General features: G+C 56.4%; 5 protein-coding genes across 5 annotated transcripts; 2 read left to right on the plus strand and 3 right to left on the minus strand.

Annotated features, from left to right (window-relative positions):
* Positions 1–613: 613 nt before the first annotated feature.
* CAOG_00942 (hypothetical protein) lies at positions 614–4,272 on the plus strand (the record flags this gene model as incomplete). Its single annotated transcript, XM_004365756.2, has 2 exons — positions 614–3,450; positions 3,522–4,272. 2 exons carry the CDS (start codon positions 614–616, stop codon positions 4,270–4,272), a joined length of 3,588 nt encoding a protein of 1,195 aa, XP_004365813.2.
* A 29-nt stretch (positions 4,273–4,301) lies between these two features.
* On the minus strand, positions 4,302–5,858 carry CAOG_00943 (60S ribosomal protein L22e). Its single transcript, XM_004365757.2, has 2 exons — positions 5,556–5,858; positions 4,302–4,736 (listed from the first exon to the last, which is right to left on the minus strand). The coding sequence occupies exons 1-2, from the start codon at positions 5,721–5,723 to the stop codon at positions 4,476–4,478; spliced, it is 429 nt and encodes a 142-aa protein (XP_004365814.1). The 5' UTR covers positions 5,724–5,858; the 3' UTR covers positions 4,302–4,475.
* Positions 5,859–6,030: 172 nt separating this feature from the next.
* Positions 6,031–9,103, plus strand: CAOG_00944 (hypothetical protein). Its single transcript, XM_004365758.2, has 6 exons — positions 6,031–6,597; positions 6,722–6,892; positions 7,032–7,184; positions 7,316–8,230; positions 8,383–8,544; positions 8,647–9,103. Exons 1-6 carry the CDS (start codon positions 6,091–6,093, stop codon positions 8,866–8,868), a joined length of 2,130 nt encoding a protein of 709 aa, XP_004365815.2. The 5' UTR covers positions 6,031–6,090; the 3' UTR covers positions 8,869–9,103.
* On the minus strand, positions 9,052–15,574 carry CAOG_00945 (hypothetical protein). The gene is made up of 2 exons (XM_004365759.2): positions 13,354–15,574; positions 9,052–13,206 (listed from the first exon to the last, which is right to left on the minus strand). The coding sequence occupies exons 1-2, from the start codon at positions 15,556–15,558 to the stop codon at positions 9,202–9,204; spliced, it is 6,210 nt and encodes a 2,069-aa protein (XP_004365816.1). The 5' UTR covers positions 15,559–15,574; the 3' UTR covers positions 9,052–9,201.
* A 266-nt stretch (positions 15,575–15,840) lies between these two features.
* Positions 15,841–18,183, minus strand: CAOG_00946 (hypothetical protein). The gene is made up of 4 exons (XM_004365760.2): positions 17,758–18,183; positions 17,505–17,627; positions 17,183–17,421; positions 15,841–17,103 (listed from the first exon to the last, which is right to left on the minus strand). Exons 1-4 carry the CDS (start codon positions 18,140–18,142, stop codon positions 15,889–15,891), a joined length of 1,962 nt encoding a protein of 653 aa, XP_004365817.2. The 5' UTR covers positions 18,143–18,183; the 3' UTR covers positions 15,841–15,888.
* Positions 18,184–18,228: the final 45 nt, after the last annotated feature.

Here is an 18,228-nt window from a genome sequence, read left to right on the forward strand (position 1 = left end):
TCACTGCTACGCAGCCTGACTGGGTGACCCGATCCGCCCGCCCTTCGACCCCATGACTCAAACACCAATACCATTCCATAAATGCCCTAGTAGTGGGTTGCTGGTCCACCGTGGGGGTTGGTGGCTTGGCCGCTCCCTGCGCGCTCGCGTCGCTCCCAACCATTCCCTCCCGTGCTCGGTCCAGCGCAGACTTTTTCACCGGCTCAAAGCGGAAATCTACATTATCATTTATGGGCAACATGATGTTGGCAGAGAGAAGAGGCTAGATGACACTTTGAGATTCGGACCTGGAACCCGTAGTGATTTAGGCGGATTGTTCTGGCACCGTTCTACTCATCCGATCACCATCCATCACTCAATCATCCACTCCAATCGAACAAATCCGAAATGGCGGTCTCTGGCTCCAGTCCGGTTGAACATGAAACACACAGGCTCTCTTGTGTTTGATATCCTCCGTTTTTTTATTGTTGTACGTCACTGATGATCAGTACGTTTTCCACTGTTCTGGACTTGGACTTGAGCGCCTCACTCTCATTTTGTGTGTGTGTGTGTGTGTGTGCATTGCATTTCGCTTTGAGCGTTTCAAAATTTCAAAATCCGACTCTGCCCAATCATGGCCGCGGTGCCGAGCGGCGCGATTGCCGTGTCAGCCAGATCCGTTGCGGCAATGGACGCAATGGTCTCGCGCGTGATTGCGCACATTGCAAGCGTGAGTGAGGAGCGCGACGCACTGCTCGAGCACATTGGCCAGCAGGACGCGCTCGTCGAGGCGCTCAACGCCGAGCTTGTGGAGAGCGACCGGATTGCCGAGGAGCTGCGCGCCAAGCACGGGGCGTCTGCTGTGGAGCTCGACCGCCAGGCTGGCGTCGTTCGGGAGCTGCAGCAGTCGCTGCAGCAGCAACGCGACGCTGCTGCGCAAACGCGCGGCGAGCTTGAAACCGCTCAACGAGAGCACTCTGCTGCAGTCGCGGCACTCGCTGCCACGGCCGCTCAGGATAGCAGACACCACTCGGACCAGCTTGACGCGATTCAGCTTGAGCATGCCACGCAGGCAGCGTCGGCGCGACGGCAACGGGACGAGTTGCTCGCTGCAGTGAATCGGCTCGAGCTCGAGTTGGCCAATCTCCGCGCTGCTCAGACACAGCAGACCGCACGGTATGAGGCCGAAGTCGAGGCGTTGCGTCAGGAGGCTCGCACTTTGACGGCCGAAGGTATTACTCGTTCCGAACAAGAGCTGTCACGCAAAGCCGAGTTCCAGGCGACGCTGGCAACGCTCAACCAGACCCATGCCGCAGCCATGAGCCAACTCCAAGATCGACTGGTCGCTACGCAAGCAGAGTTGTCACAGTTGACCAGCGAGCATGCTCTCGCCGTCGAGGCCCATCAGGGCGCAATGGCAGCGTCCAGACTCGAGGCTGACGAACTGAGGCGCGCCAAGGCCGCGCTTGAAGTCGAGCTGCGAGACGGCAAGCGCGCCTACCTCAAGGAGGCCCAGCAGTTGACCCTCGAGGCCTTGGTTCAGCGCGAAAAGGCCGAGCTGTTGGCAAACCAGCTGGCCTCGGCGACACGCGTGTTCGAGGCGCGGCTGCTCGACACCCAACGACTTGAAGCTGCTGCGCTCAAAATGTCGCAGGCCCAGGCCAAAACGCGAACTCAACGGAATTCACTCTTGCAACTGCTACGCCAGGCACGAGCGGACGCCCATTCAGGCCGGATGCAGAAGGAGATTCTCGAGGCGAGCCTCGCGTTCGAACGGAGCCGTCTTGCAACTTCTAGGGCCGAACTAGTGAGCGCAAAAGTGGCCGATGCCAACCATCACAGCGAACTGGTTGCTGTTCGTCACCAGGTAGAGCTCGATCGCCAAGCACTCGAGATGGAGAAGGCACATGCTGCCGAATTGCAACAAGCCAACCACTCGATGAGTCAGCAGATTGATCAACTGCATCAAGAGCAGCGCAGGGTTGAACGTCAACATCAAGAGCAGCGCCAACAGCAAGAACAGCAGCGCCAACAGCAAGAACAGCAGCGCCAACAGCAAGAACAGCAGCGTCAACAGCAAGAACACCAACGTCAACAGCAAGAGCACCTGCGCCTCCGACAAGAGCAGGAGCGCCTCCAACAGGAGCAACGCCAACAGCAGGAGCAGCGCCAAAAACTACAGCAGCAAGAGCAGGAGCAGCGCCAGAAGCTGCTGCAGCAAGAGCAAGAGCAGCGCCAAAAACTGCAACAGCAAGAGCAGCAACGCCTGCAGCACGAGCAGCGCCAACGACAAGAATTGCAAGAGCAACTACATTTGCTGGAAGAGGAGCGTCAACATTTGCTGCAAGAGCAGCAGCAGCAACACCACCAACTGCTGCAGCAACTTCAGCACAGTCATCAGCTGGAATTGCACCAACAACGGCAGGAACAGCTGCAACTACAACACGAGCAACTATTGCAACACACAGCCGAGAAGAAGCTCCACCAAGCTACCGTTGTCGAAGTGCTCAGTCAGCTTCATCAGCAGCAAAAGCGGCAAGAGCAGCAGATCCAAGCTTTGCAGCAAAAACAAGAAGAAATGCATTCCCAGTCTCGGCAAGAAGTGCAATCTCAGTCCTTCTCGGCTCGAGCGTCACCTGCACACCGTGCTCAGCAACCAGAACTTGGCCAACAAGACGGGCGCAGTGTTATTGAGGGCGATGTGGTACATTCGCAAGAATACGTGCCACGTCGTCAGGAGCAGCAGGAGCAGCAGCAGCGACAAGCAGAAACCGCTTCGCCACATCGTCATCGTCCCACGGAGCACTTTGGGCCGGCGCAGCAAGGGAGTGTGCCATCCGGCAGCGTGACAGCCGCATCTTTGACGTCGGATGCCATTCCTGCACAAACCCTGCACCCCTCTCATGAGCAGCTTGAAGCTGTTGAGGATCCATCGCAGCGAGAGCTGGATGAACAATTGGCGGCGTTTTTGAGGGAGAACATTTCCATTCCCAAAGACGAGGCGCAGCAGCTGCAAAACTACCTGACAGCTCTCGAGCAACAGGCCCATGATCAAGCCAACCGCGCACAGCGGTATCGACTCGCGGCCATGGCATCCGCAGCTGAGGGCGAGCAACTTCGGCTGCAGGTTGCGCAGCTGCAAGAAGCGGCCGTGTTGCAGCAACAAGAAATCGCCGACTCTCTTCAGCACACTGCAGAATTGATGCTCGATCGCGACATGCTTGCGTTGCAGCTCACCGAGCTTGATCAAACTGCCCAGAATCACGCTTCCTTGTCAGACCTGCAGCAGCAGCAACAGCTTTTGATTCAGCAACAGCAGCAATTGCATCAACAATTGCTGCAACAAGCGCAGCAACAACAAGCGCAGCAGCAACAAGCGCAGCAACAAGCGCAGCAACAACAAGCGCAGCAACAAGCGCAGCGCAGCAACAAGCGCAGCAACGACAAGCGCAGCAGCAAATTCCACAGCCTGTTGTCCTGTCTCACGAGAACTGTAACCCTCAGCCGCACCTTGCCGAATGGCATCAACGCTCTTCCTCCAGTTGCTACAACGCTCTTCCTCCAGTTGCTACACTTTCGCAATCTCGCATCGACCACCAGCACGGCTTGCCCCAGAGCTCTTCGAGTAGTATCTACACTGCATCTGTCCGCGATACTGCACCACAACAAGCCACACCGCTGATGCCATCGGTTGATGTTGAACCCACAGTCGCCAACGCGCCGCAGCAGGTACTGGAGCCCATCAATCAAAGCACGATGGCACCAGTCCTTCACTATCTTCATCCAGCCTCGACGGTAGTTTCTGAAACAGCAAACCAGGCGCAAGCAGCAGCAGTTTCTTCTGCACAAGCCCCACTCCCTCCTACGGCGCGAACGTCTCAACGCGCCGCCATTCAGCCGCTCTTGGAGCAGTTTTGGGCTCTGGCGGAGCAACACGCACAAGTGACAGCTCGTGCCGAGCTGTTGGCTAGCTTGCGACCTCCGAGTCCACAAAGCCTGCAGAGCGAGCTGCTTGACGACGACGAGATGATTCATGACGAGAGCTTCCACACTGTTGGCCAGCACGATGCCTCGTCCCTGCCCGCCACTGAGTATCACGAGTTTGGCCAGGAGCACATTGACACAAATGAGTTGCTTGCGGCCCTGGATGGGGTGGCACAGGCGCACAACTCTTCGTATGGCGGAAATTTCGCCACCACTGGCTGGGAAGACATCAAAGCCACCCTGGGTCATCAGTCATGGCATGCTGGTCACGCAGCTGAGCAATCGACCGATTATTACTACTACAACTAGATACCGTGGTGATGTGGGTTTGTTTGTACGTCAGTTTTCGTTTCTGAATCAATTTTTGTTTGCCAAAAAAACTAGTTGCTGTAATCCGAATAACAAGGATCCATCGAATATACACAACTGCAGAATCGTATTAAGGCAAAAATAACAATGTGGTGGTAGCGCAAGAGCACAGACCCGCGAGCAAAAGCACAGGGAGCGATTCTTTACTCGTCAGCCTCCTCGTCGGCGGCGATCTTGAAGTAGCGGAGCTCGTAGGTGGTGGGGCTGGTCGAGACGACGTGGAGGTAGTCACGGAGCTGGGACTTCTTGAGGAACTTGTTGGTGAGGTACTTGAGGTAACGCTTGCTCAGGGGGATGTCGTTGGCAGTAACGGTGACCTTCGAGGCATCGGTGGTGATGGCAATGTGGCGGCCAAGGTTGTTGATCTTGCCCTCGACCTTGATGCGGTCGTGGAAGAACTTCTCCTGCACACGGGGAGAAAAACGAATCACGCGGCGCAAAGAGATTCGCGCAGGGAAAAAAAGGGGGGAGAGGGGTAGAGTTTGAGCAACAAGTCGGAACGATTATCATGATTTTTCAAAAGGAGTTGTTTCGGTGCGGATGTGAAGGTGGAAGACATGTTGCCTCAATTTATAAAAAATATGAAGAGGCGTAGCATCCTGTTTCAATCCCTCCTTTTCAAACCTCATTTCCTTTCCCTGCCGCGTCGCTCCGGGCCGATTTTGCATTTGTCCACTGATGAAGCGAAACAAAAACGCAAAACAAGCGAAAAGCGACGAGCAGGAACGAGAAAATGTGGGCCAAAGGAGCGTTTTTGAAAGAGAAAACGAACCGTCTGTGGAAGAGAGCCACAGCGCACCAAAAGGCATTTTTTTTTTGTGAAAAAAAATGATCTCCTCGAAAATGGTAAACATTCCTCGAGTACTCGAGAACAAAGCTGCATTTGAAGGCGCTTGCTTTGGGGGACTGTCGGGAAACGAGGCCCCAAAAACAAGCGCGCCAGCAAAAAGAAACAGCTCTTTTTCGGCGATTTGAAAAGACAGCGAGTGATGCTGCCAATCAAGCCAAAAACGTGGGGCGACTTGAAGCAGTCGCGTGTTCCCGGAGCAGGCGGAGGAGGTTGGGGCTGGTGGCCAGAGCGCGCTGTTTGCAAAGAAAGAGGGATGGCAAAACGAAAAGACGCATGGTCCTGTTCTCTTATCTTCGCCCTCGCCTCCACTCGGATCCGCACCTCCCAGCCCATCAATCACACGCGCGTAGTATAGTCCCCCAAGTCAACTTACAAGCTCGGCAATCTTGATGATGGCATCCTCGACGGGGTGGGAGCAGTCGACGATGAAGCGCTGGGGCTTCTTCTTCTGGACCTTGCCGATGCGCTTGGGAGCGACGGTCTTGACCTTAGGGGCGGCAGCGGAGGCGGCGACGGGGGTGGAAGCGGCGGCAGCAGACATTACTGTAACGGATTGGGTAGGGTGCGGGAGGCGGGAGTCGACGCGGACGTGCGGATGGGCAACCAAAGGAAAGAGGAGAGAGAGCGATGGAAAATGAACTTTTTGGGTTTTGAGGTTTTGTTTGGAGCAAAAGTCAAAATCCCAAAAATCCAAAAAAAAAAAAAAAAAAAAATCCCGAAAAATCCCAAAAACCTAAAAATCTATCTCAGACCAAGCGATCGATCGATTCTGACAAAGATGAGCAAGGCTCAAACAGTGAAAAGAATTGTCTTGTATTGTAATGGCAGCAAGCAGCAAGACAGCACTCTAACTTTTCGCTCATTTCCTTTCGTTTCTTTCCTCCTCCTCTCTCCTTACCTGTTTCCCAATGCTGCGACTCAGCAGAGCGCCGATCGGCATGGGCAGCAGCCAAGGCCAGAGTGCTGCTGTTGCTGTTGTTGCGTGTGCCTCTGCCGCAGTTGCCGCTCGTGCCTTGTCCTTGTATGGGGGACGGGCAGCCGTTCGCCGAACGCTGTACAAAGGCAAGGAGCACGCTCAGCAAACGAGCCAGGAGCGGAACGCACACGCACTCGACGCCCAGACGCAGCAGGAGCAGTACCAAGCACGCACCAGCAAACCCAAGCAGGAGCAGCAGCGGCAGCAGCAGCCCAAGCAGCCTGAGCAGCAGCCGCAGCAGCAGCAGCAGCAGCCCAGACCCTTCGCTCCCTCCTCGTCGTACCAAGAGCGACTCAGCAGCGGGTTACGCCGTCGCCAGGCCGGGGCTGAGGCAGAGCAGTTTGGCCGCAACAAGACGTCGTTCATGACTGGCGTGCATGGTCTGGCGACCCCGTCGTCGCTGCCCCAGCGCAAGCACCCTCTCTACCGCATGTTCAATGCAAGTCCTTTTTGAGCTGTGTGCTTGCTTCGTGTCCTGAAGCAGCGATTCCATGGACGACGACACTAACAACAACAAGTTTTGTCTTTTTGTTTTTTTTCTTCCGTTTTGGTGGCAACAATAGGAGGAGGATCAGAAAGAAGAAGCGGAACGCGAGGCGATCGAGCGCGACGCCAAAGCGCGTGCTGCAAAGCACCAGTTCGTGCTCCCTCGCCAGCGCCAATTTGTTCCGTACCAACCCATCAACCGCAACGCTGAGGATGTTGCTGCAGCCAAGCCACACGTCTTTGCTTCGGTCAGTTGGCACCGTTCACCAGCCCCCAATGCATTTGCTCTTCATCATCGTCACCATCGTCACCATCATCATCATCTTACTGACGCTGCCCTTTTGGTTCTTTGTCTTGACCAACAACCACAAAAAAACACACGCACAGAACTATGTCATGGATGACTATGCACGCACAATGATTGTCCGTCTGTACAAGTCCGATCCGCGAACCTGGACTCTGCGTGCGCTCTCGCAGCGTTTCAACATTTCTCGCAACCGCGTGCAGGCCATTCTGCAACTCGCTGCTCTTACGCCAAAGGTGAGAATCGGGGAGCTGGAGGGAGGAGGGGGTTGGACTTTGGCCAATTTGCCTGTTTTTCTTCCTGTATTTATTTTGATAATTGGGTCCTTCATCTCGGATTGCCCTGACCATGAATGCCCTTCTTGTAGCCCTTCACTGCGAGCCTTGACACTGAGCCGTGGATTCCGCACGACCTGGACCACTTTCGCGCCGACAGTGCGTGGATTCCTGGCGACATGCTCCTGAACACGCCTGCGTTTTTGAAGGCAGTGGCCATCAACGCGCTAAGAGACATGCGCGAGCTCGGACACAGCATCGGCGATATTCCAGCGCTTCACAAGGCTGTTGAGAGTGGCAACACGGAGCGCGTGCAATCCCGCTTTGATCGCGACGACCGGTTTGCGACCGACCTGCTGGTCGAGTTGTACGAAAAGCACGCCAGCACCTTGCCTCCGTTGCGCGAGGTCGCACCGCGGCTGAACGACCACATCACCCCACCCAAGCTTGATTTTACGACCACATCCGACTTGCCCACCTCCTCGGCGGTACTTCTCCGAGTCTCGGACCCAGCTGCCATCTCCTTCACCAATTTCTGGCCTTCCAGCACACTTGGCAACGCTGCCGATTCCTCCGAGTGGGAAGACATCCACTCGTTCGAGGATTCTGACTCTCCAGACGAAGTCGCTGAAGCAACCAGCAACGTTGATCCGGAGAGCGCAGAAGCCGATCTGGAGAGCGAGGAAGCCTGTCTGGAGAGCGAGGAAGACGTCGAAGCCGAGCACGAACTTCTGGGGAGTCGCCCCGTGGTTGCCAACATGGATGCCGAGCAACTCACTGAAATTGAGGAGATGGAGGAGGACGACATGCACTTTATGGTTCAGCTGGAGCGCAACATGCGCGATGTGCGACTAGCACACGCCCGCCGCTACGGCAACACACTGGAGCCGCACAGCTTTGCCCCGCTCAACGACACGAGCACCTTGCCTCCAGGCGCGGACGGGCGCAACATTGACTATGTCTCGTATCCCTCGTTCGTGCTTGCCGATGACGCCTCGTTTGTTCAGGTGAGTTGAAAGGTTGAGTGTGTTTGATGTTTTTTTTTTGTTTTTGTTTTTTGCCGCTGTTCGAGCTGTTGTTGTCTCGTTTGTGCTCACCTGCTCGGCTCACTTGACCATGAATGGTATTTAATAATTGACCTTCTTTCATGCACTGTTAGACCGTGCGCGCGGCCAGCAACCCTCGCCCAATCAGCTTTGCGGAAGACCACGACTTTGCCAACCCGCTAAACCTCCAGTCCCAAACACTCGCAACGCGCGCCCTTGGTGCGCACCGTCATCCCATCACCTTTGTCAATACTAGCAAGCGTCAAGATAAGAGGGTAATGCTTTGTGTAGATCCTTGCATTTTATGTTTTCTTTTGGTGTTGCCGGTTGGGACGAGCGCTCACCAAACCCCGTTTGCTTTTGCTTGATTGTAACAGCGGCGCGAGTGGCGACAGTACAATCCCGAGACAGAGGCGTACGTCCCTGATTTCCGTGCCAGGAAGCGCATTACAATTGCAGAGCGCGATGGCTCGCTCCGCACCGCAACTGGCAACGAGGCTGTGGTGGCACAACATCTTGTCTACCCGGCCTTCCGCCGCACTCTGCGCTCCGTTTTGCCAGCCAACTTGCCCCACCCTGACGATCTGCCAGTGGCTTAAACAGTTCCGTGTAGTGGATGACAGTTTGTATTTGTTTTCTCGCTCTCTCGCTCTCTCGCTCTTTCTCTCTCTCTCTCTCTCTCTTTCTCTGTCTCTTTTATCTTCCTCTCCACCTCTTCTTCTTTCCAATGTACTGTTTCCTTCCAAGCCGTATTGTGCTGATTGCCCGTTTCCAACAACTCCGTACCGTGTCAATTGCCAATACATGCTCACCAGAACCGTTCAAAAATCCTGAAAATTTCGCTTCCGTCGTTAACACGACACCAAAACCACACTGATAAAATCCCAACATGTCACATCTACACAACCTGAGGACAGGCAACACGGACCAAACTATTTCGGGCCCAGCGCAGGAACAATGTGCTGGCGCGCATACTCCCACACCATGAGAGCAGCAGAGACATGCACGTTGAGCGAACGCACAACGCCAAACTGAGGGATTTCAACACAGACGTCCAACAGCTGAATCAGGTCTACTGGAATGCCAGTACGCTCACGCCCAAGCAAGATGAGCGACTTTTGGGGGAAGGAGAAGTTGGAGAGTCGCTTGCCCTCGGCCGTCTGCTCAACGCCGACCAGAGTGTAGCCCTCGCTCTTTTTCTGCTTGAGGTAGGCTGGCAGCGCGTGGTCTTCCACCTGCTTCAACGGCATCCACTTGTCTGCAGTGACACTGAGCTGCTTGAACGTGTCGTCGGTCGTCACACGGAGATCGTGCATGACGAGCAAGCCCGCCTTGAAAATCTCGCACGTGCGCGTGAGGCCTCCGAGATTCGGCACGCGATCAATCAGCGAAGCGACAACAATGAGATCCGAGCGGCCTGTTCCAGCAAGAGGTGCAACCGGACCGTTGGCCACGAGAGGGGACGCCGCGTCGACGCCGACCATGGACGCAGTGGCTTGCTGCCAGGGCGTGAGCTTCTTTTGCACGTTCGTGCTTGGTGCGGCGGATTGCTGCTGCTCTTGGTCTTCCGGCGCAGGTGGCTTGCCCTCGTTGGCTTCCATCTCTGCATCTGCACGTGCTTCGGCCGCTGCCTCGGCCTCCGCCTCGGCTTCTGCTGCTGCGGCTGCCGCCTCGTTCAAACGCGGAACAAACTGGCGCATGGCGGTGGAAGAACGCACTGCAACATAGGTGAAAATGTGCGACTCGTAGTCTTGCTCGCAAAGGAGGACAGGCTTGTGAAGACGGCCACAAACAAATGCGGGAGCCGTGGTGGTGGGTGGCGGCGTGGGTGCCGAGCGAGATCGACGAAGCGCCAGTCCATGCCAGTGTTTGCGCACCAGCTCGACATTCATCAGAGTGGCTTGGCTGCCAAGCGCAATCAGCGGCAGGTAGTACACAATAAGCTCGACATTGAAATCCAGCACGGGGTCAAAGCCCGAGAAGGAAAAGTCCCGCTTGAGCTTGTTTGCGTGCTTGACACACTCTGGCGAGGTGGCAAGGAACTTCATGACGTGACCCACAACATTGGCACCGCTGCCCATCTGGTTGTCGGTTTCACCAGCACGTGCAGACGCGGAAGAGTCACCCAGCACGACGCGAAGCGGAATGTGCGACGAGGCCAGCAGCTCGGCCATGCCGACAACCGTGGCCTGCGCGTACAAGCGCATTGCAAATTGGTGCGATGTAATCCAAGGAAGCACAAAGTCCAGAGTGCGGGCGCAGAAGCGAATGGCAGACGCCGTGCGGGGCTGCGCGCAATCGTGGTCGCCCCGAGCTGCTGCGTCACTCAATGGAGCCTTGTCGTTCGAGCTGCCCGTTGACCGCTCGGACAGCGAGTCGGCACACAGCGCTCGTGCCAGTTGCATGCACATGGCGCAGAGCGAGTTCAGGGTTTGCGTCGTCACGTACGAGCGAGTGAAGGGCGACCAAAGCGCATCAAACATGGCTGTCGTCGGATGGGCAAGCACAGTCAACACAATGACCCACTCCATGATGGTGCGAATCGTCATGTGGTTGATGTGATCGAGCGTCTGCAAAACGCGCTGCACGAGCTCAAGCGCATCGGGTTCCCCACCGCCCAGGACGACTGGGGTGAGGAGCAGCACGCCTTGCCAGACATGCAGCTTGCCAATGAAAATGTCGGAATCGGGGAAGTAGCCGCCTGTCGTGCTGTTGGACATGCCGCTGTATCGCGAATCGCGCTGGATCAGGAGATCGATCGTGGTTTTGGCAATGGCAATGTGCGTTGGATTCTCGGAGGAGAGGCTCGAAATGTAGCCAAGGGCAATCGCGCGAACTTCTGCATCCGCATCGGCAATCAACGCCAGAGGGTCTTCCAAATCGACATCAGCAACAGCGGCAACAGCAGCACCTGGAGTAGCATCCTCGCGGCCGTCCACGTCAGACGACACAGTGGCCCCGGCGACTTGGTGCAGATTGGTAATCATATCAAACATTTTAGAGTACAGCCGAGCAGCAGACACTGCTCCCAGATTGCTCCTCAAGAATGGGCGGCAGGTTCCCACATCAAGAAGACGCGCGAGGTACGAGCTGACGAACGGCGCTTGCTCGAGCGTGGACGCAGCTCCTGCGTTCCAAGCGGTGCACAGCTGGCGCGCCACAGTGAGCATCAAGCCGGGGCGAGTCGTGTTGATCTCGCTAATCTTGTCGAAAATAGCGCGAAGCCGCTCGGCAGTGTTTTTGCCGGTCGGGATGGAAAACAACTCGCGCTTGCTGCCTCGAGCGCCAGAATTCTGGATCTTCTTGATGGAGACGGTGCGGGGAGGTGGGGCGAGCGAATGCAGGCGAGTGACACGAACAAGTGCGGGATGGAAGGCAAGACGCGCAACCGCGGCAACCACGCTGGGGAACACGCGATCTCCATCACGCTCGGCCAGAATTTGCCAGCTGGCCGTCACAGCACCAACCAGCGCGTCAACCGAAACAAAGGACGCGTCCCCGGAAGCTTCGCCGTCTCCATCCACCTCGCGGGCGAACGGGGCAACCAACATCAGGCAGTCGAGCACGGCGAACGCACCATCGAGTTCGACCACATCGAACGCCTCGGTGCACACACGCACCACATCGGCTGGCAAAACCAGCAAGGGCCGCTGCTGAGCAATACCCACATTCTGCAACAAAAGCAGCTGGTGGAGGGTGCGATACTTGCGGAGCGAGAACAAACTGGCAATGTGTGACCAGTTACCAAGACCGACTTCCCACCCGCGCGGCTTGCGCAGCTCAACCTCGATGGTCTCGGCAGTGGCTTGCTGCAGTGCTTCCGGACTATCATAAAGAGCAGTGGCAGCAACGTACAGGCGATCAACAGGGGCAAACTCGAGCACGTCCTGGATGGTTTTCACCGCCAAAGTGGTGTGGAAGGCGCCGCTGATCGAGCCAAGCTCACGCCGGGCGGTCGACAACAGCTGCCAGGCCTTGGTGAATTGGGCGCATTGGAAGTCGATCACTTGGTTGCGAACGGGCTCTGAGACACCTTGCTCGGTAGCCATTTCAAAGATGGCATGGCAGAGGGAGGACAAGGATTCGGCAGCGATCAGCTCCGAGGACGTCGGCAGGTCAAGAGATGGGTCAACTACAATAGCACCGAGGGTCGGAAGGAGCTGCTGGAACAGGACGTCATCTGGCAGGGCAGCACGCACGGTCGCGCTAAAGGTGGCGGCACTGGTCTGACGACGCAAGCTGAGCAACAACGCCAGCGCCGGGAAGGCACGAGACTGGACCAAGTGCATGGGCCGTGCTTCAGAACAGCAAACCCCGAGGTCGCTACGCAGGATTGTAAACACGTTCTGGAGCAACAAAAGCAAGGCGGAAGGATTGTTGAAGACAGCCAGCGAAATCAAAAACGCAAGCCACTTGGCTTGGCGGAGCCAGTCCGGGAATACAGCGAGGGGCGACGTTGGTGTGGATTGCAAGAACGACGCAGCTAGCTCGGACTGGATGTTGCGGGCGAGCCAGGTAGGCTCAGCGTCTGCTTGATCGTCAAAGGACCGAATGGACCAGAGCCAGCGACTCAACAGGGACAGCACAAGCGCAGAAGGCTGGAAGGAGGAATCATCAAAGATGATGGCCACAAATCGAAGCAACTGCTCAAAGGTGAGCGGAAACTCAGAGTCTGATGAGGCTGGCGAGCGCAGGTAGCTGCCCGAACGCTGCTCGGTCTTTGCCGAGGTGGCACTGCCGTTGTTGGCGGTGGCACTGACGAGCGGAAGCGAGGTGGCAGTGTGCCGTTGCAGCGTCAGCAACGCCAAGGCATGGATCGGGTTTCGAAGCTCGACCTCGCACATCATGACTGTAACTGCCTCGAAATGCAGGAGGTGCTCGATTGTGCGTGCATCGATTGCTCCAGGAAGCGGCGGCATTGATGCAAGCAACATGAACTGTTTTTGTTGTGCCAGGACACGCAAAGTGGGAGAGGGGGGGGGGGTCAGCCGTATAAACCGAAAAACGCAAAACCAGCACACGCTTTCACAAAAAAAAAAAAAAAAAAAAAGGCAAAAACACAAATCGCAAAAAAGCAAACTCACAACATGGATGGCAGATGGGATGGAACGGTTGTCGCACATGACATGAATGAGCTTGCGGAAGAGACGCCGACGCTCGACATCGGATGGGAGCAGTTCGACCACGTACGCCAAATGCCGCCGCATAATGGAAGCGTGACGCTCGTGTGTCATGAAATCTGTAATCAGGGCAAAGCGGAAGACAGTGTCCACGAAAAAGTCCACATCCGCCAAAAGCAGATGCGGCTCTCGAACTGCTGATGCGTCCGGTGCCGATCGGCTTTCGCGCGGGTCTTGGGTGGAGATGGGTGCGGGTGTGGTGCGGGTGCGAGCGTGCTTTTGGAATCGCCGGAAGAATGGAGCTTGGGCCTGCTGTTGCTCTTCGTCGTCTTCGTCGTCATCGATCGCATCCGTGGACGTGTTGGTTCCGCCGGAGACGGGCGCAGGGGAGCGCGCATTTTTGCTGCGGTATTCGTCGCTCAGTTCGCCCAAGACGGTGTCGAGGGAGGGCGTTGCCAGGCTGGAGCGCACGTCTTGGCGCAAAAAGAAGCGGAAGGCACGGTGGATGACGCGTCGATTCTCGTTGCGGAAGAGGCGATCAAACAAGATTTTAAACCAGGTTCCGTGAAAGTTGCCTTCGGTGGCCGTTCCACGACGCGGCAACAGTGTCACCCAGCGAACAAGCACCTGGTCGATGATGCTGAGAGACGTTTCTTGGAACGTATCGTAGAGCAAGCAAAACTCTTCAAACTGCACACGCTGGCTTTCAAAAGAGGTGCGCTCGCCGTGGAAGTAGTCCGTCCATCCTTCGTTCGAGTCGCCGCCGGGCACGACCTCGTGGATGAAGGCTGTCGTGTCAAGAACTCGCTTAATCAAGTAGACGCCGCGATTGTTGGTGAGAAAATCAGCATGCTTCAGGGCGTGGTGCACCAGCTCCCAAAACCGCGCGTCACGGCGCAGATCGAGGCGAACAATGTCCGAAAGGTGCACGACGGGTTGTGTGCCACGAACATGGTCGGACCGCGACACGAAAAACAGGTCGTACATGGCGCACAAGGTCGCGACGGCGTCTACTTGCACGGCGTCAGAGTCGTGGCGACTCATGGTGAGAATCACTGCCCATAGATGGGAGATGAATGACTCCAGCGGCTTGCTTCCGGTTGCCCCAACCGAAGGGCTTGGCGCTCCGACAAGCGTGGCTGGCAATACGAGCTCGGCGTTCTGGACCATGAGCGGAATAATGACAGAACCGATGCTGCGACGAACCTCTCGGTCGGCCGACAGTGTAATGCAGTGAAAGCAGGCGCTAGTGGTGATGGCCCAAAAGTCAGGCGCACGCTCGGCGCACTGACGCGCAACGGCGGGCGATCGAAGCAGCTCGGCAATCACGGCGCAAAGGGTCGATGCCTGGATGGACACTGGAATCTCGCTAGCGGCCTGCTTGTTGGCAATCGACTTGACGCCATCGAGCTTGCTGTTGCCGTCAAATGCCTCGAGAGAGAGCTTGACATAGTCACGAAGCGATTCGCGCATGAACGTCACCACAGTTTGGGCGTGAGGGAGCGCCGTTGCCAGAGTCGCAACCAGCAACCGCACGCTGAGCGCAGCAAGTGTATTGCCGCCATTGCCTCCCTCGGTCGAAGGCGTGTAGTTCATGGTATCCGGCGCAGGCGGCTGCGGTACATCCAGCCTCAGTGGCTCTGTGCGTCCCACGAGGACTCGGTCGCCAGCGAGCACCGCTGCCGGGATGATGCCCAGTGGGTTGTCCTGTGTGCTCGCATACGTCAATGCAGGCGCTGGAGTGATGGTCTCTCCCACCTTGGCCTTGGCGGCATCAAACGTGTTGTTCAGCAACGGCAACACATGGATTCGGAGCAAGCGAGCCAGGCCGTCCTCCTGAGCGTCGTCGTGGTCGGGCTTGGTCGAGCTAGCTGAGCTGGCTGAGCTGGCTGAGTCAATGTGAGTGCTGCCTGGCGCGACTGGCGGCTGCGAGGCAGAGGCAGAAGCGGAGGACTCGAGCAGGGCAATGACAGCGCTCAGTTGCTGCTTGACTGTGGCCAGCGCCAGAGTCAGAGTCGGAGTCAGAGTCAGAGTCTGAGTCTGAGCATGAGCATGCGTAGTCGAAGTGGGAGCCACAAGGGCAGTCAAGCCATGGCACGCGCTGTCGGCAAGCGAATGCAGCAGCTGCAGCGCAATCGCAGGCGGGAGCTGTCCAGCCAGAACGTCCATTGGGAGCTGATCTCGACCAAAAGGGAGTGGTTTCAAGTTAAGATGTTGGATCTTGGTGGAATTGTACAGAATTGTCAGAGTGCGGTTTTTGCTTGGTTCAGTAGCTGGAGGTCGAAAAAGGTTTGCGGCAGAAAACGTTCAAAGTAGTGTCCACTGCTTTAACAGGATTTGTCGCTGGGTGCGTCGAGAGTGCTGGTAAGTGCAGTCAATAGGATTGCTGGAGTAAAAGCCGAATGAGAGCAAGCATCAGCGGTGGTCAATGTTGCACTGCAGAACAAAAAACAACTACTGTATTGCTTCAACATGCCAAAACATCGTCGTACGCCAATGTCAATTCACAGGGGTGTTGCGCAATGGTCGCTTCCCCTTATCCACAGAAACATGTTTAGACGAACTGCGGACCAAAAGAGGGGATTCGGGGATGTCTGGAATCGGGGAATAGCCTGCAACCGCCTGCTGGCGAATAGGCGAGGCGCGGTGAAAGTGAAATCTGTGCAACCCTTCGGGCTCGTCGTACACGGAGGGCATGCGGTCGTAGATTGCAACACTGTGAGGAACAACGCCTGTGGACGGGAAGGGAACAAGCTGTTGGTTTTGGTAGCAGTAGACATCCAGGTAGTCGGCCCACCCGTGGCTTGTAGACTTTGAAGCAATGTCTGTCGCCCCAGCAGTGGGTGGCAGATTGAGCGAGGAAGACTCCTTGCGCTGCTGTTGTTGTTGTTGCTGCTGCTGCTGCTGCGGTTGGGATGTGTGAGCCTGGGTGCTCGAGGAAAATGTCTGGTACCGACCTGCAGCAGATGGGTGGTGAAATTGGTAGTGCTGCGACTGCGGCTGTCCTGGAGCAACGGAGGCGCCTGGTAGCGTGATGTCACTTTGGAAGGGGTGGCCTGGCATGCCTGGCAGATTGCTTTTGATCCCGGGATCTGGTTGGAGCTCGAGCTTGCACTCGCGTCGCTTCTTTCGATTCGCAAGCAAACTTGGAAACAGCGCAAACAGGACGGCGACGACATGTTCTTGCGGTGCCACGTGCGCAGAAACGCAGCGCATGCTCAGTAACATGGCAAACACCCCCGCCAACGCGATAGGGATGGACAGCAGGGTATGCAGATGAGCGCCGTCCACGCCGTAGCCGACCAGGCTCCCGCCGATCGCAGTCACTGTACCAATGCCGAGAGCCGTCCGAATGCACCAATTCGGAAGGTTGAGTGGCTGGGCATCGAGCTCTGATGGTTGCTGTGGCGGAGGCAGATGCGACAAGGCTTTGGCCAACCTTGTCGGCCACCACCATGCCGGTAGAAGGGCTGGAAACTGAGGGATGGTTTCCAGAGGGCCGAGTTTCATGGTGGCCGAGGCAGACCCTGAGGCAGCAGCGACAATGTATGGAGTGAGCCGAATCCGGCATTGAAGAACTTTGAAGCTGCTGTAAAACCAGAGTCCCGCGAACGCGGCAGTGGCCGACGCCAAAGCATCAAAGGCGGCCATAGCCACAAATCCAGATATGTACTCGCTAATAATGAAGGATATCAGGGCTCCGACGTTGGCAGTCTGCGAGACAACGAGGCAACAGTCAGGGTCAGGCGGAAAACACTTCCCCTTGCGCAGCCAATGTCAGCATTGCACGTACCATCCAAACGAGCATTGGAAGAGTGTAAGGATACTCTGCGCCAAAGACCATAACGAGCCTCAGGTTTATCGGCAACAAGCTGATGAACGCCAGAGGAAGATACGAAAATTGGATCGCCTTAGAGTGCGGAGCAGTTGCGATCGCATCCTGGACAATCGGGACGAACGAAAATATCGCGGTTGCTCCAGTAACTGTGAGCGCCAAAAGAAAAACTGTCCGCCAGTATCGCCTCAAAAAGTCTGTGCGCCACACGGTTCAACGTTGAGCATGGGCAAAAACAAACAACCATCCAGCAAAGCTCCTTCAAGCAAAAACGCCATACCTGCCCCCATCGCTACATCCAGCACATGAGCTTGACGCGACTTTGTGAAATTGGAGACTGTGAGCATCGGAGCGCTAATTGCTCCTGTCAAAGTCGGGCTGCTCCGAACCAAACTTGGACAGACTGGAAACACGGTTTGAGCGCAAAGATTGTAGTGAGTACGAATTTACTTTAGGCCGTTCTCTGACATAGTACCACGCATGCACACACCCACGCACGCATGAGGCTGCCATGAATGCGCGCCATTCCTTACGGGAGGTGGGCTGGACGAGCTGAATGACACGAGAACGCAATCCGTCTTCCACCAGCGCGCTTTGCTCTTGTGGGTTGACCGGCTGCGAGTACTCTCGCGAAAAGTCTGGTATTTCAAGCTGCTGCTGCTGCTGTGGCGTCGGCTTTGCGACGGGCATCTGCGTCGTTGTTGGCCCACCGGCGGCGTTCAAATTGACGGTAGGTAACAAAGTTGGCACGTCGCCCGCATTCGTGTCGCTGCCGACTCGAACGTCCTGTCCGACTCCCGGATCTCCGTCTCGGATGAATGCAGCGTGCGTGCCGGCCTCGTCTGACTGATACGGCGGTGCATCGCGGTCGTTCTCGCGCAGATACGTTCGCGGAGCGTTCAAGTCGCGAACGACCATTTGTTTCCTACAGACTCCAATTCAATATACTTAAAAAAATCAGATCTGAGCCTTTCCGTCGCTTTATTCGGCATCGGACGCATTTA

Source organism: Capsaspora owczarzaki (assembly GCF_000151315.2).
Source record: "Capsaspora owczarzaki ATCC 30864 unplaced genomic scaffold supercont2.1, whole genome shotgun sequence".
Classification (NCBI taxonomy): domain Eukaryota; class Filasterea; order Ministeriida; family Capsasporidae; genus Capsaspora; species Capsaspora owczarzaki.